At 43.6% G+C, this 16,422-nt stretch overlaps 1 protein-coding gene across 1 annotated transcript; it reads left to right on the top strand.

The window, feature by feature from the left end:
* Window positions 1-6,887: 6,887 nt before the first annotated feature.
* sfxn1 (sideroflexin 1) lies at window positions 6,888-14,961 on the top strand (the record flags this gene model as incomplete). The annotated part of the gene is made up of 10 exons (XM_083785511.1): window positions 6,888-7,051; window positions 7,447-7,617; window positions 8,330-8,428; window positions 8,607-8,682; window positions 8,850-8,935; window positions 9,164-9,291; window positions 11,608-11,657; window positions 11,864-11,913; window positions 13,200-13,247; window positions 14,100-14,961. The coding sequence occupies 10 exons, from the start codon at window positions 6,888-6,890 to the stop codon at window positions 14,194-14,196; spliced, it is 969 nt and encodes a 322-aa protein (XP_083641637.1). The 3' UTR covers window positions 14,197-14,961.
* Window positions 14,962-16,422: the final 1,461 nt, after the last annotated feature.

Raw genomic sequence — 16,422 nt, 5'->3', positions numbered from 1 at the left:
CTGATTATAGCTAGTTTCTCATTAGTGTGTGTGTGTGTGTGTGTGTGTGTGTGTGTGTGTGTGTGTGTGTGTGTGTGTGTGTGTGTGTGTGTGTGTGTGTAACAGAGAGAGAGGGAGAGATGTAGTGATAGTAAACACTATAAATGGTATTCGAACATTGATTAATATCTTACTTGATATCTTACTACTTAAACCAGGCAGGTTAATTGACAGTTTTGTTGTTTGTTTTTCTTCATGACTATTAGCCAGCCTGCTTAGAAAGGAAGTCAAAATATGTTAACGTTTCGTCATCCGTCAATTATTAATAATTTACTATAGTACTTTATAGTGAAGTCAATGAAAAGGTCTTTGAAATAACGGATGTGAAACACAAGTGTCTGAAAATAAAAGCACACATGAAGCTTGTCACTTCAACGTTTACATGCCATAGTAAAACGTTAAACGTCTGTAGAATAATGTAGTTTGTCAATTTAAATAAATGGTAGATTTATTTTCAGAATGAAAACAGAACAAATGGTAGTAGAAAAAAAGGATGTAGGACTACATTATCAATATTCTCTTAATTTTATAATTTTTACCTGTATCATATTCATTCCAGTAAATTTGCTAATCGGCACAACTCGGACTCAACATCCACAAAGGCAGTGTGATCGACACGCAGGGGGGCACAGATGCTGACGTTAGAGCCAGAATCGGTAAAGCCCGTGGATCTTTCATCCTATTACGGAACATCTGGAGTTCCAAAGAACTGACTTCCAACACCAAAGTTAGGTTCTTCAACTCCAACATCAAAGCGGTCCTCCTATACGGAGCAGAAACATGGAGAACTAACCGCAGCTGCCACCATCAAGAAGGTGCAGGTCTTCATCAACAGCTGCCTGCGGAGGATCCTCCACATCCGATGGCCAGACACCATCAGTAACAACGAACTCTGGCAGAGAACCAACCAGCGTCCGGCGTAAGAAGAAATGAGGAAACGCAGATGGCGATGGATAGGCCACACCCTACGAAAGCCTGCGACCACCATCATAAAACAAGCCCTAACATGGAACCCACAGGGCAAGCGGAAAAGGGGTCGCCCTAGAAACACCTGGCGCAGAGACCTGGAAGCAGACATCAAGACCATGAAGACGACCTGGAACCAGCTGGAGAGAACAGCTCAAGACAGAGATGCTTGGAGATCGCTTGTTGACGGCCTACGCCCCAGAAGGGGCAGAAGGCGTAAGTAAGTAAGTAAGTAAATTTGCTAATCAGAGATTAGATATTGTAGTATATAAAGCATTGGCCATATTCTATTTGGGGAGTAGGCTATACAGCATTGTATGGATCCACTGCTCTTCTCAATTTATATGCTCCCACTCGGCCAGATTATTCGCAACCACAACATAAATTTTCACTGCTATGCAGACGATTCCCAACTATACATCCCGCTCAAACAAAATGATGCAGACAATATACCCCGGATCCTTGCATGTCTCTCAGATATCAAAAGCTGGGCCCAGGCGGTGGCGTAACCGTCTGGGCACCCGACTGGTAATCCAGTCGCAGTGTGCCGCGGGTTCGACTCCAGAGCCCGACACGGCCTTTACTGCATGTCTTCCCCCATCTCTCTCCCGTTTCCTGTCAGCCTACTGTCTGTCCCTTCAAAAAACCAATAAAAGGCGTAAGCCGCAAAAAAAAAATATATATATATCAAAAGCTGGATGAGTCCTATTCGGCCCCCCAAACTCCACCACCCTCATCCAGACCCAGCTAGGCAGCCTAGCAAAACATTTTAAAACCTCAGCCCGAAATCTGGGTGTGTGGTTTTGATTCTAACCTCTCTTTTGAATGATGCCCAAATAACAAAGGTTGTAGCCTGTACTGTACAGACATGCTTTTTTCAGCTGAGAAACATTGCCAGAATGAAACCATTCCTCACACCTACAGATCTTGAAAAAGTAATCAATCATGCATTCATTTATTCACGTCTAGACTACTGTAACGCCCTGTATTCCGGACTCAGCAAAAAAGCCATAGCCCGCCTGCAACTAGTTCAAAATTCTTAAATTTCTTAAATTTTTATCCCACGATTTTGTAACCCAGTTTTCTTTTCACCCAGTGCCAATTATCTAATGTAATCCTGGGCGCTACACTTCCTCTGCCAACCTGGGGGGGCAGCGGACTGACCTCATGCCTCCTTCTATGCATGAGGAGTCCAAGCTGCTTCTTTTCACCTGACAGAAGGGAATTTCCCCGGCCGGACGTAGCGCGTGGAAGGGACACATTTTTTTTTTTTTTTTAAGATGTTTTTTTGCGGCTTACGCCTTTTTATTGATTTTTGAAGGGACAGACAGTAGGCTGACAGGAAACGGGAGAGAGATGGGGGGATGACATGCAGTAAAGGCCGTGTCGGGTCCGGGAGTCGAACCCGCGGCACACTGCGACTGGATTACCAGTCCGGTGCCCAGACCGTTACGCTACGGCCTGGGCCGAAGGGACACATTATTCCGACCAGTTCCTTTCCCCTCCATCAGGCGCCCCGGCTGGCCAGGGGGAGGTAGTTTTAGAGACCAGGATTACGGCATGTTTTTGTGAGGGTATCTACCCTATAGGGGACACGGGGAGACATGCAAACTCCACACAGAAAGGCCCTATCGCCAACCCCCGCCTCGGGTATGGGCACTGATGACGCGGAGGAGGGAACACGCCGCCAGTGCCCACAGCGTCCCCAGCGGGAATCGAACCCAGGACCTTCTAGCTGTGAGGCGACAGCACTACCAACTGTTCCACCGTGCCCTCTGCAGCAATAGACTCTTGACCAATACTAGGAGGTGTGAACACATTACTCCAGTAGGCCTACTGATTTTAAGATGTTATTGACTACTTTTAAAGCTGTGCGAGGGCTGGCCCCAAGTTACATTTTAGCTATGTTACAACCTGAGGGACGCACCCTCAGAGAGAGAGAGAGTGAGTGAGTGAGTGAGTGAGTGAGTGAGTGAGTGAGTGAGTGAGTGAGTGAGTGAGTGAGAGAGAGAGAGAGAGAGAGAGAGAGAGAGAGAGAGAGAGAGAGAGAGAGAGAGAGAGAGAGAGAGAGAGAGAGAGAGAGAGAGAGAGAAGTGTGCTATGGAAAAGCTTTTACTTTGAAAGGGAGATTTCTCTCACTGGTGGCGGATGTCTCTCGGTCTGCTCACTACTTCCACCTTGACGCTGCTGCGTGACAAATTAGCTTCGTTGAGCCTGTTTTGGAGACAGCCAGGACCGTGGTGACTGACTGGTGACAGAACACTGAGAGAACCCACAGGCACAGTGCAGTAAGTGACATATACATCATGCATTCATTGTGTTTTCTTTAGTAAAGGCAGATGTTTGCATCAACCGACTGTCACGCCGCGGCTCCGTGCGTCACATCTGGATGGATGGATGTGTTTAAGTGGACTAGTGGAGGATGATGTGTGGATGTGGCAGCTGGATGAGACTAGTATAAACCACAACACCACGGATGCTGTGACCGACGTGTGGATTTTAGCATGACTAATAATAGACAATAAATAGTCTATTTAATAACGACAGCGTGCTCATTTCTGATAACGGGATGTAATCGTTCCGCTTGATGCTGAAACATATATCGACGTGCTGCTGTGATCTGGTCCAGATCTGGCTGGTCTGTGTCGGACTGGACTGTCTGGACAATTAAAAGCCTACGGTAGATTAGAATGTTATAGTCTACTCCGCGGTCTGACAGGACCTGGTGGAAAAAAACAACTGATCTATAAATTAAGCTTGATGGTGTCAGTCAGTCAATCAGTCAGCCTGCATTGTCACCGTCCGTCATGTGAAAGTTATCTGCGTAATTAAATGAATGAAATGGTTTGCTATATGAAGCCAGCGCGTTAATAAAGGTGCGATCCGCAAGTTTTATCATGGCCCTTAAACCACGGTGTAACGGTATTAAATCGCGTCGCAAAACAACGGAGATTCGAACCCATATCCATATCTCCCATTCTCTCCAGCCCCCCCCCCCCCGTGGGAAACCAAAAATCTACCGCTTCAAGGCGGAATTCCCTGTTGTTATATTGGGATTTTATATGTGTTCATGGCAGTATCAGGTCTACAGTGAGTACAGTCTACTTGTCAGCAGCACCACTGGCACTGCAGATCAATGATGTAGCTATAATTGCATTAACATGCTCTACCACCATACAGCTTGGTTAAAATACAATAAAATGTATGCCATAAAATTCGGTACATTCAGTTTTTCGGATTGTAGCTTTAAAGTGTATTAGTTAATGTGTAGACACGCAGGTCGCGTTTGATTGGCTTAGAGAGGGGGGCAGGTGCTGGGGGTTATAGATCAAAGGCCGCCTGCGACAAAGTTCAAATTGTGCCACTGCCCACTTGTCACTTTCCATTAATACTGCAGCATTATAAAACTGGCGTTTCATAATAACTCTTACTGCACATTGTGCACAATAATTATTGATTTAATATACATCCTATGCGGAAGAACAGTGAATAAAGAAGGTGGGGGACTGGTCTTGTGAGAACCTCATGGCCTTTTAATTCAATTAGGGCACAGGAAAAGCACTGAAGCCACTTGGTTCCACACGGAATTCTCGTTTTATTATTGTCAGTCCAGCGGCCATCTTGGATGCAATTCCAAGAGGAATTTCATCATCCTTTGGTGGCCGTCTGACGTCTGGTACAAAATCACGACTTGTTTCACATTAGTGAGACTGTCAAATTCGAGCCTATAGGCCTACTGTGGCCCACATGTCCTCCTTAAATGGTGCAAAAGTTAATTGGACTAATCAATTTAATCAATATATTTTTTGACTTAAAAAATCTGCAAGCTCACAATGCGCCATGAGCTTGTAGATCAGCTATCTTTGCGTGTAGCCAACGTGTAAAATAAGGCTTAAGTGATTAATCAGACTAATTGTTTCAGTCGATTAAAAAAATATTCTAAAATCAAAAAATCACACCCGTGTGAAGTGAGGGGTGCTCTTATCATACGTCATCATACATCATCTAATTCTCAACCAATGGCACATCTGGTTTGTGTTTACACACCTTTGTCTTCAATGTTTGTGTTTACACACATTTGCTGTTTTGTTAAAGGAGAATTCCATGCTAAAAGGCTTTCTTACCTTTCTTTGTAGTTGTCCCCACCAAAGAGGTCCAGGTGTTATTTTGTGCAAAAGCTCCTTATTGGCTATTTCCCCTACCATAAGCCCTAAATTAATTGCATTGAATTGAATGGGAATTGAATGGGGCTATGGGGTGTTAATTCGCTTATTTCCATCGCTCAAAATTATAATTTCTTTGTATATATCCTCTCTTCATAATGTAAATAATATCCCAAGCGGCACACTTTACTACTTCTTTCGATGGAAATAAGCGAACTAGCATAACACCCCATAGCCCCATTCAATTCCCATTCAATGCAATGCAATTCATTGAGGGCTTATGGTAGGGAAAATAGCCAATAAGGAGTTTTTGCACAAAAGAACACCTGGACCTCTTTGGTGGGGACGTAACAACTACAAAGAAAGGTAAGAAAGATAAGAAAGCATTCTAGCATGGAATTCTCCTTTAACTGGATCCTGCTGTACACACACATACATTGATTTGTGTACATGCGCACAAGTCCACTTTTCACCAGTTTACAGTCACAGTTTGGGGGATGGGGGGAGGGGTGGCCTAGTCCACTTGAGCGCTTCAGAACTGTTGTGTCAGGTCAGCCATCACCATAGCAACATAATGCTGAATCAGCAGCATGGTAATTCAGGGAGGAAGTAAGACTTTCTTACTATGGATAGCAACAATAATTTTTTCCTTGTTTCTAAACCGGATCACACGGCTAGTTTTAGAATACTATAGACTTTCCTCCGCAGTGGAAAGCCTAGTGATGCAAGGTCAAGTGTCTGCTGATATTACGACCTACGAGACAGATAATCGAATGTGCTGCTGCCTTGAAATTCAACATCTTGTGAAAGTTTATCTGAAATGTCATTGTTTTATTTAGCTGCACCAATGAACATCCTGTGCTCGACCCGAGGCTTTCTTCACCCTCCCAATGACTGATTGTGGGGGTTAGCAGAGATGGAGTACTTGATGAGAGGCTGGGGAATTGGGAATTGGCTTTACTAAATTGGGACTTGGAAGGGGAGAAAATGTTTTTATTTTGTCTTGAAGGGGCATATTTTGCACAATAACATAGTCTTTTCATTATGTCTGCCCACGATCTCTGTGATTCATACAGTACGTTTGTTTACCTCAGTCACTGATATTTAATTTTTCCTATGAACCTGTGACTTGACACCCATACTGTTATAAAACGACAATAAAAATATTTTAAAAAGAAAGAAGAACATCCTGTGCTCGAGACTAGCCCAAGATTTAGACTCTCGTAGAGTGTTTTTTCGATTCTGACGAATCTCTCTACGAGAGTCTTACCTTTGTACAAATGCAAAAGCTAAGCTCCTGTATCCTTTGCCCCACTTGTCCGGTGGGTGTACGCAAAACAATTACACACTGAACAACCGTAGTTTTCAATAAAAAAAATTAATCCACTCTGTCCATACTCTGTCTCGGAATCTGGCGGCCATCTTGTTTTTCTCTCCATTGTAAATGGGTAAAAGCGCCCCTAGCGGCCAGGGTTCTGTGTGACGCGGGTCAAAAAACGAACCGGGGCAATTTTAAAGCAGTCACCGAACGCAGCACAACGCAACGCAACGCATCGTAGGCAGTAGAGCCACCCTTCAGGGAACATTTCCTGACGGAGACGCAACGCTGACGCGTCCAGTGGAGCCCCGGGGTAAATCTTGGGCTAGCTCAAGACAGTCCTTCAAAAGATTGTGCATTATATAAAACTTGATACATGTGTTATTGTTTTATCCTTAGATATGGCAGCAGAGCTATCCACCGCCATAAACATCAAGGAGCCACGATGGGACCAGAGCACCTTTATGGGCCGAGCCAAACACTTCTTTACTGTCACAGACCCCAGGAACATCCTGCTGACCAACGAACAACTAGAAAATGCACACAAAATCATCTCTGAGTACAGGTAAGCTGAGATCCTACACACAATACCACTAACCTTAGAGAACCAACTGCCCCAGGGACAAAAGAGCAACAAGTCAGACAGCAAATGAACATGTTCATTCATGTATATGCAATTTTGTCAATAAACCTCTATCTAGCAAAAGTGGAAAAGTCAGTGGAATGTGCTCACACTTGTATATATATTTTTCTGTTGCTCATGCCCACACATCAGGTCCCACCTGATGTGTAGGAGTTCTGACCATCTCAGTTACTTCTATAGATGTCTAAGCTGTGGACCAGTTCCACTGAATCCTGATAATAATGGCTCAATTCTCATGTTTCGTATTCATTATCGTTTGCTATTATCATTGCTATTGCATATTATTTTGTCAATTCACGAGCATAATTGTCTTTCAGACAAGGTGTGGTGTCTCCAGACCTGACAGAGGACGAACTATGGAGGGCCAAATATATTTTCGACTCTGCCTTCCACCCAGACACCGGCGAGAAGATGGTCCTGATTGGTCGCATGTCAGCACAGGTTCCCATGAACATGACCATCACCGGGTGCATGATGACCTTCTATAAGTGAGAGCTCTTCCTCTGAAGTCTGCAGCTTTGCTGTTTGTGTCATGAGTACATCCACATAGAACACACAGCGTGGCGATATGGTGATGTTAGAAGTAACATTTTATGCACAAATAAAAGCACAAACACTGTATGAATGAGGCATCATTCTTTCAGGCACATCAGGCACCAAATGAATAGCTGAATGTGAAATATTTATAGTTATATAAAAGGTCTTCATACTCGTGGTGTATAACGAGAAACAGTCAAAACACCTTCAATGTTCTACCAACACTCACATGCTCTGTGTCTCATACGCAGTAAAACACTCTGTTAATTTATCCATTTGTAACTCAGAGAGTACAAATTGGAATCAAATGGACCCTCATTACAGGTCTATAACTCTGAGGCCCCTTTTCCACCAGGGCTGAACCGGTTCAGTTCTTATTTCCCACCTAATTTTGTTTCCACTGATAATGAATTGATTGCCCTGAACAGGGAACAGTCAAACAAACTACAGTACACACCAGTAAACCACGCGTAACCAAACATTAACCCTAACCGTAACCTCACAGAAACTATGCCTAAAACCTAACCTCCAACACCATGTCCATCCGAGGCAAAACACCTGGAAAAGAGGTTATTGTGATGCAGAGTATATATACCCTTAACACTGTTCTTGTACAGTGCAGCTTACGGAGATAACATTCTGTTGACTGTGTACTCTCTACAGGACGACTCCAGCAGTAATTCTATGGCAATGGATCAATCAGTCCTTCAACGCAATAGTCAATTACACCAACAGGAGTGGAGACGCCCCTATATCAGTCAGGTAAAATAAATCTTCACTTTTTCCTACATTACTGAATGCATGACCAGGGACCACATGTACTACCTTCAAAGACCACCAGTGGTCCACGAGCCACCGGTTGGACACGGGGTGATATTATGAATCCTCCCATCTATCGAGCTTTGTCTTGGCGTGTAACCAGAAGCCTTTCTGTTTGCAGTCAGCTTGGCACAGCCTATGTGTCGGCCACCACAGGGGCAGTCGCCACTGCTCTGGGACTCAACGCACTAACAAAGGTAATCCGTTCATGTGACGACCTATTGTTCTCATCATCACCACCAGAAGGTCTGGGAGGCGGAGATTATGTTTAATTACTGTATTGACACGGTGAAATTAGGTGTGCACAAATAGCTTCTCTGTCATGACGAACGTAGACAGTGATTTATACACAATTCTCTTGTAGCACATCTCTCCTCTGTTTGGACGATTCGTTCCATTTGCTGCTGTAGCTGCTGCTAACTGCATCAATATCCCACTGATGAGACAGAGGTAGTATATGCACGCACGCACGATCGCACACTTTCACCTCTCCAGAGGTCAGGGAGGGGGTTTCCTGAGAATTGGTTGCTTCACTCAGACATGATACTGATTACATCCAATTCCACACACACACACACACACACACACACACACACACAGTTTCCTCTCTAATGTGTACTTTAAACAACGTGTGGCAGTATAAATCAGGTGACTTGACGGGACATGTGTTGTTTGCAGAGAGCTGAAACATGGCATCCCCATTACAGACGAGAACGACAACCGGTTAGGAGAGTCAACCAACGCGGCCAAGCAGGCCATCAGCCAGGTGGTCGTCTCTAGAATCCTCATGGCCTCTCCAGGAATGGGTATGTAATGTATATTAGAGTTGAAGTTGTCTGTGAGTTTGTGTCTGGACACATATATGCCCATGTAAGGACATGGCTGATGTCACAGCCCATAGCCAGTATGGAGGTCCCTGATGTCAGTGCAAATCAGCGTTGTCTCCCGTTTCGCGCAAAGTCAGGCCAGTGCTCAATTGGCAAGAGGGAGAGAGAGGGGGGGTATTTCACCCACACAAAGCCAACTAGGCCTTTTACAAATTCAAATAAGTCAGAGATTTTCAACTGGTTGTCCGTGGTCTCTGACCATGCATTCATTTATGTAGGAATGCATTTTTTCTTCCTTTTCTTCCGACATGTTTTTGAGGGGCACTAGCATTAGTGTTGTTGAACACATACACAGCTTAACGTCTGGAAAATTGCACGACTGACCCACACAGGTGATGGCAATAATACTAATAACTGTAGTCTTTACTGTGCATTATGTGAAAACTCCTGTCAGACGGTTGTTAAGGTTGATTGAGTCGGATACTGTTTCTCCCTCTAATATTTCCTCCTAGGCTCAGTCAGTAGGCTGTTTCTAGTTCATTGAAATAATGTCATGCACATTTGTACAGTGCATCAGCAAGGACTCGAGGAGGGAGAAGTGCAGTGCCTGCCATCGGTCGGATAGGCGGTTGTCCAGAACCGCCTATCTGACAGATACAGCGATATCTTTAAGGATGGGTAAAATGCAGGGAACAATTCTCCCCTAGGGAGGAAAAAAAGGATTTAAAAATCAAACATGCATACCGTTAATGAATGTGTGTCGCTTGCTTCTTCTGACTTGCTGAAATTGCAGAATTGCGAAAAGGGCCTTTCTGTGTGGAGTTTGCATGTTCTCCCTGTGTCCCCTAGGGTAGGTACCCTCACAAAAACATGCAGTAATCCTGGTCTCTAAACTGCCTCCCCCTGGCCAGCTGGGGCGCCTGATGGAGGGGAAAGGAACTGGTTGGAATAACGTGTTCCTTCCACGCGCTACGTCCAACCAGGGAAACTCCCCCCTGTCAGGTGTAAAGGAGCAACTTGGACACTCAAGCATGAAGGAAGCATGAGTTAAGTCCGTTGCTCTCCCCAGGTTGGCGGAGGGTGTGTAGAGCCCAGGATCACATTAGATGATTGACACAGGGGTGAAAAATGGGTTACAAAATCGTGGGATAAAAAATATATTAAAAAAAAAGAAATTGCAGAATGTAGTTTTCTTAGCAGTGGTATAATTTGTGCAATATTTAAGAATCAAGAATCATGACCTTCACACCAACACACCTGACTGTGCCAATTAATTTCCTGATTGTGTGACATGACTCATCACCAATGTGTTAACTGCCCCCTTGTGGCATGGCATACTACCCTGAAATATAACTAGTCTGAGTCTAACCAAAAACAAAGAAAAAACATTACATTCAGTGTTACTGTCTTTTGGAAAGACATTAAAACTATAAATGGGTCTAAAAAGCAGTACTGCCTTGCAATATTGAAGGTGTGTCTGGTGCACATAACATAACTGAACTATGGAGGCAGCTTTGTTCAACTGTGTCAGTAGTGAACCCTACTGTATAGACAAGTTAAGGCTCATACTGTACATACTCCAGTTTTAAGCTATCACCTCAAACTGGAGTAGGAATGCAGCTTTAGAAGAGGAAGATGTACTATTCAGTACTAAAGAGAAGATATGAACGCAATGATTAATTAATTACATCACTAGCAAAAGAAGCAAAACTGGGTCAATTCAATTAGAATAAACAAGTTTCAAGCTCGCAAGCGTCGTGGTGTGAGCTTGTGGATCGGCCAGCACAGGCAGCCTACTTCAATTATAATGATATAGTGTAAAACTCATTATATAACTACATCTCAACTCATAACAAAAAATAAGTACAGTTTTCAATCTAAACATATTTGATCGCATGTAGTAAAATGTAGTAAAATAGACCAACTGCAGGGGGCCAGGGGTTGTCACAGCTATCATCTAGTGGACGAGTAGATGCTTGCACATTACAGTGATTATAATCCAACGCAATACAACGTAAGCAACGGAGCGGACTATGTACAGTATGTATAAAATAACCTTGCGTTTTTTGAGTCCGTTTGACTCCCCAGGACCCCCACATCATGACCGAAAGAATAAGGTCGCGAATACAAGCGGCCAAAATGATTAGTAATTAATAATTAATTCATTCATTGTTTTGTATGTTTTTTAAATTGTTTGTATGTCTTTTATTGGCTTCGGCTGTATATCAAGTTTGATTGTACATATATTATGTTTTGCATTGTACACTGTACTGAAATGTTAATGTGCTCTTTCAGCTATCCCACCATTTTTAATGAACCATTTGGAAAAGAAGGCCTTCTTGAAGGTAAGCATCTTTCTGAAGCTTGAACATTTCAAAATTTAAACAATAAAAAAATGTCTTGATATTAAAGTGTATTCGGATACCATTTAGTTGTACACTCTCTGGGTGAAATGAACACTGAGGAATTTTAAGAGTGTACTGCCTGCTTATACATCAGAGGAGTGAATGGAGTCACGCTATCTTTGTGTTTCTCTGGTTGGTCTTTTCAGAGGTTTCCATGGATGAGTGCACCCATTCAGGTCGGCCTGGTTGGATTCTGGTGAGTGGTCCGATGCTTCAGCTGATAAGACAACCATTTGCAAATTCTTCTGAAATTTCAACTTAGTAAAGAACAGCTGAAATGAAAAATATGCCCTTCACACATTTAGAGTATATCTGTGGTCACAATGGGGACAGTACACACACAACAAATAAAGAAATAGGAAGGATAGCTTTGATTTAAAATAACTGAGAATTGTAGCAGACCTGCAGATTCCTGGCAGTTTGTTAGTTGGTATGTGGTGCATAAAACCTGCTTCTCCACCTTACGTTTTGATTCAAATCCTACATTACTAAATGAATGGTCAGGGACCACATGCGATACTTCCACAGACTATTTTGAGAAGACATATTTTTATATACAATCATTATAATTAAAAAAATGTATATCTTTTTCACAATTTCTTTCTCAAAATCTCAAATCTTGCCACGGACATGTTTGTCCGTGTACAGACATGTTGGTGACCCCTGCAGATGACCGTTCGATACAATTTAGGCATTTAGCAGACACTCTTAATCCACTCTAAATCTTGCTGAGACACAAGTCATTGAATCCTTATATATTTGTATTGTATTCGGGGAACCCCTTTTGGTGTCTTAAGGGCAGTCCATACTGTCTCCGACCACCGAACTTTTCGTCGGAAAGATCAGACTTTAATTTTTTCTCCGAAGTATAGTTCGGAGAGTCACAACATCTGGGAGTGCAGCTTTCAGAACAAATATTCTGAGGAATGCGTTTCAGAAGTTGCGAGTGACATCATGTTGTAGTTGTACCGGAGCTTTCCGACGAAAAGTTCGATGGTCGGAGACAGTATGGACTGCCCTTTACCCCCTCAGGCCGGGAACCCATATTTGGGTTCTGTACAGTATGTACAGTATTCAAAAATTACAAAAAATTGATGCTGCTATATACATATTTGAAGTTTTTCTGAAAACTTAGGTCAGGCTTTAGAAGGCGTTTTTAGAATCGGCATTAGGCCTAAATGGGTTAAGAGATTCTTAAGATTGACTTTGTAATTGTGTTAATGTGACTACACCACAATTTGTAGCTTGGGTTTGTGGTACCCGACCATTGAAGCTAAGCAATGTCTTGACTCCAAAAACAATTACTTCAGTTCTCCCTTTGTTTCATTGTTTAATGGAACATTCTGGCACATGCTATCATTGATTTGTTCAAGGACTTTGCAACTTTGCACTTCAATAAAGTGCATGAATTTGGACCATCGTCCACAGTAATTATGAGAGTGTTCTATCCAAATGTTTGATTGTAATATGATTGTGTTTCAGTCTGGTGTTTGCCACGCCGCTGTGCTGCGCTTTATTCCCACAAAAGAGGTGAGTGAAAGATGTATGAAACTTGTACAGTCTAATCATATGCACAAATACAATACTGTGATTGTGAGGGTTGATTAACTCCACAATGAGCCAGCCTTGTCAACATGTTTAGCCACGCTGTGTTTCAATGTAGATAGGATGTTTATTATCTAATTATTTTAGGCAGTCTTTGCTTTTATTTAGACAGGAGAAGATAGTGAGACGAGGAACAATCTTATACCTGTACCTTTAACTGTAATGTTCAAAAATAGCTGATGTACAAGCTGAGCTTGTATCTGCTATATTTTAATAGCCCAACACGATCTAAAACGAACACAAGATCTAAAACGACACAGTTGCTTTCCCGGTTTTAATGGGTGAAGAGATAAGATAATTCTGTTGTGTGATGTAATCAGATTTCCAAATCAATTAAAAAAAATAGAGTGGTGGATAGAGTACTCAGATGTTGTACTTAATGAATGTCTCCGCTGGTCACCAAATTATTGGCTTAGGACAAAAACTAAGACATTTTCATGAATTCAAGGCTTCATGGGGTGTGTAATCGATAGAAAATAAGTCACCTTTTTGGGTGAACTATAAGATAGAAATGTTACAGGTAAAATGCCTGTTTTCAAAAAAAATACTAAATCTGCAAAGTAACTAATTGTAGTGGTGTAAAAAGTACAATATGCACTCAGATTTAGTGCAGTAGACGTGTAAAATGCTCAAGTTAAGTCAAAGTCGTACATAAGTACACCACTGGCCACCACTCACCACCCATAGTAGAGAGAGTGCTTTCTATCAGCAACACAGCAGCAGAGGTGCAGTCAGTTCATGCCAGCTCGTCTTATGTGCGTGCAATGCATTCCTCAGCTCCATGTCAGTGAGCAGTTTGGAAGCGGCGCTTCAGGAGAAGATCCGAGCCAACCATCCGGGGGTTGAGAGAGTCTACTTCAACAAAGGACTATGAGCGTTCATCCAGGCCCGTCATGGAAGCACCGCCATGCTCAGCGTAGCCACCATGCGTAGCCGCCATCTCAGCATGCTCCTCAGCGCTGCTCCGGTCCTCCTCCATTAGTCAACGTGCCAAAGTTAAGTTTGATGTTCCGTCTTCATTTCAGGAGCCACTTCCCAGGACGTCTTATTTTAATGTTTTATCTGTAATGATCGTCGGTTAATTTTGTGCAAAAGAAGATTTATTCACAGTGGACCTTGATGAAGCGTCTGATGTTCAAGAGAGTACGTTTAGTAGTCGGACCTGTATTTTTTAAACTCATGCAGTATTTTCTTTTTAGGCTTAAATGTGTGCTGCTGCCAAGCCATTTGCATTTTATTTTATGACCTGTGTTACTTGATGGGGTCACCACATTCTATTTGTATCTCAAAGACGTCTTAAGCTGTTGTACGACAGCGTGGCGCTCAGGAAACACCAGATTAAAATGTGTAAATCTGGTATGGTCTGCGTACCACACAGTCACACGACAGAGCATACATCATTACTCACTCAGTATCTGCCAAATCTCCCTTCCAATGAGGTTTTAAGACACCGCTCGTCTATTATAACCTCTCACTACGTTGTTTTATTTTCCAGGATAACGCACATTTAGAATTAACAAGTTCATTTTGCCAAATGAATGCATCTCACCAAGCCTTTACAACAACGTATGGAAGTTGATCGATATATCCAGGGCTCCTCCCAACGCAATAAGATGTTGTGACGTCACCATCAAGGTTAACTTAAAGGCCCGCTGACACGCCCCTCGGGGGCTAATAAAGGCTATCAAACATTGCTATCATGATTGTGACGTCAGGCTGTGACAAGCTTTCTCCATCGACTTCTATGCGGGCTCGCCGGGCTTGGTGGCCGTAGTAGCATAGCAACTTATGCTACTATTTTGGTGTCACATTTAGAGTCATATTTCCTATAAATGTAATTGAAAAAAATTATTTTTTCGCTCTAAAATATTCGTTAGAATGACATTGAGTTGACGTGTAAGTTTGAGGGTAAACTGTTGCATATTCGCAATTTCGCTAATTTCCCCGGCCATCTCTCTCGGTCTCCCCCGCTGACATGCACTCAGCCACGGCATACACTCAGCCCTTCTCACAGGTTGAGTAGCGGCACTGCACCGGGCGAATTTCCCCGGCCATCTCTCTCGGTCTCCCCCGCTGACATGCACTCAGCCACGGCATACACTCAGCCCTTCTCACAGGTTGAGTAGCGGCACTGCACCGGGCGAATTTCCCCGGCCATCTCTCTCGGTCTCCCCCGCTGACATGCACTCAGCCACGGCATACACTCAGCCCTTCTCACAGGTTGAGTAGCGGCACTGCACCGGGCGAATTTCCCCGGCCATCTCTCTCGGTCTCCCCCGCTGACATGCACTCAGCCACGGCATACACTCAGCCCTTCTCACAGGTTGAGTAGCGGCACTGCACCGGGCTAAAATGCATATCCGTCTTCAAATAGCTACCACAACATTGTTCAAGTGAACTTATGATTTATCGCCGCGTCGCTCCGCATGACAAAATGCCCCTCTCACCGCCGGGGCACTGAGCCTCTTCTGGTCAGTGGTCATGCAGGCTGCACACACGGGGAACGTATAGCCTCTATGGTCCCCGGCGCATATTGAACTGGGCATGTGTCTGTGTACACACTACACAGCTACACACACACACACACACACACACACACACACACACACACACACACACACACACACACACACACACACACACACACATGTAGTATTCATATGTGGGCATATGCCTGCCCACAGACAGATACAGTTCATTCACATATATGGATGGTGGATATATCTATGAGAATTACGTATATTTATTTGGCTGACGGCTCAGTGAGTGTATGCCCGAAGAGAGAGAGAGAGGCATTCGGACAACCGGGGCGGTGTGTGTAGCCTACGTGTATTGTGTACTCAACCTGTCAACTTTTAGCCGTGGCTATAGTGCATGTCAGCGGGGGAGAGAGCTATAGATGCCAGAGGCAGATTCCGTGCCATTGCATGTGTGTGTACATGTGTGTGTGTGTGTGTGTGTGTGTGTGTGTGTGTGTGTGTGTGTGTGTGTGTGTGTGTGTATAGTATACACATGCCCACTGCCCAGTCCCCCGGAGGCTCATGATCTCGTCCGCAAGACTATGCCTCAACTCGGCTCGGACAACCAGGCTTGAATTCAT

The sequence above is a fragment of the Protomyctophum parallelum genome (genome assembly GCF_964188405.1).
Source record: "Protomyctophum parallelum genome assembly, chromosome: 16".
In the NCBI taxonomy this organism is placed as follows: Eukaryota; Metazoa; Chordata; class Actinopteri; order Myctophiformes; family Myctophidae; genus Protomyctophum; species Protomyctophum parallelum.
The sequence above is the reverse complement of the archived record's forward strand: the minus strand, read 5'-3'. Positions and strand labels throughout refer to the sequence as shown.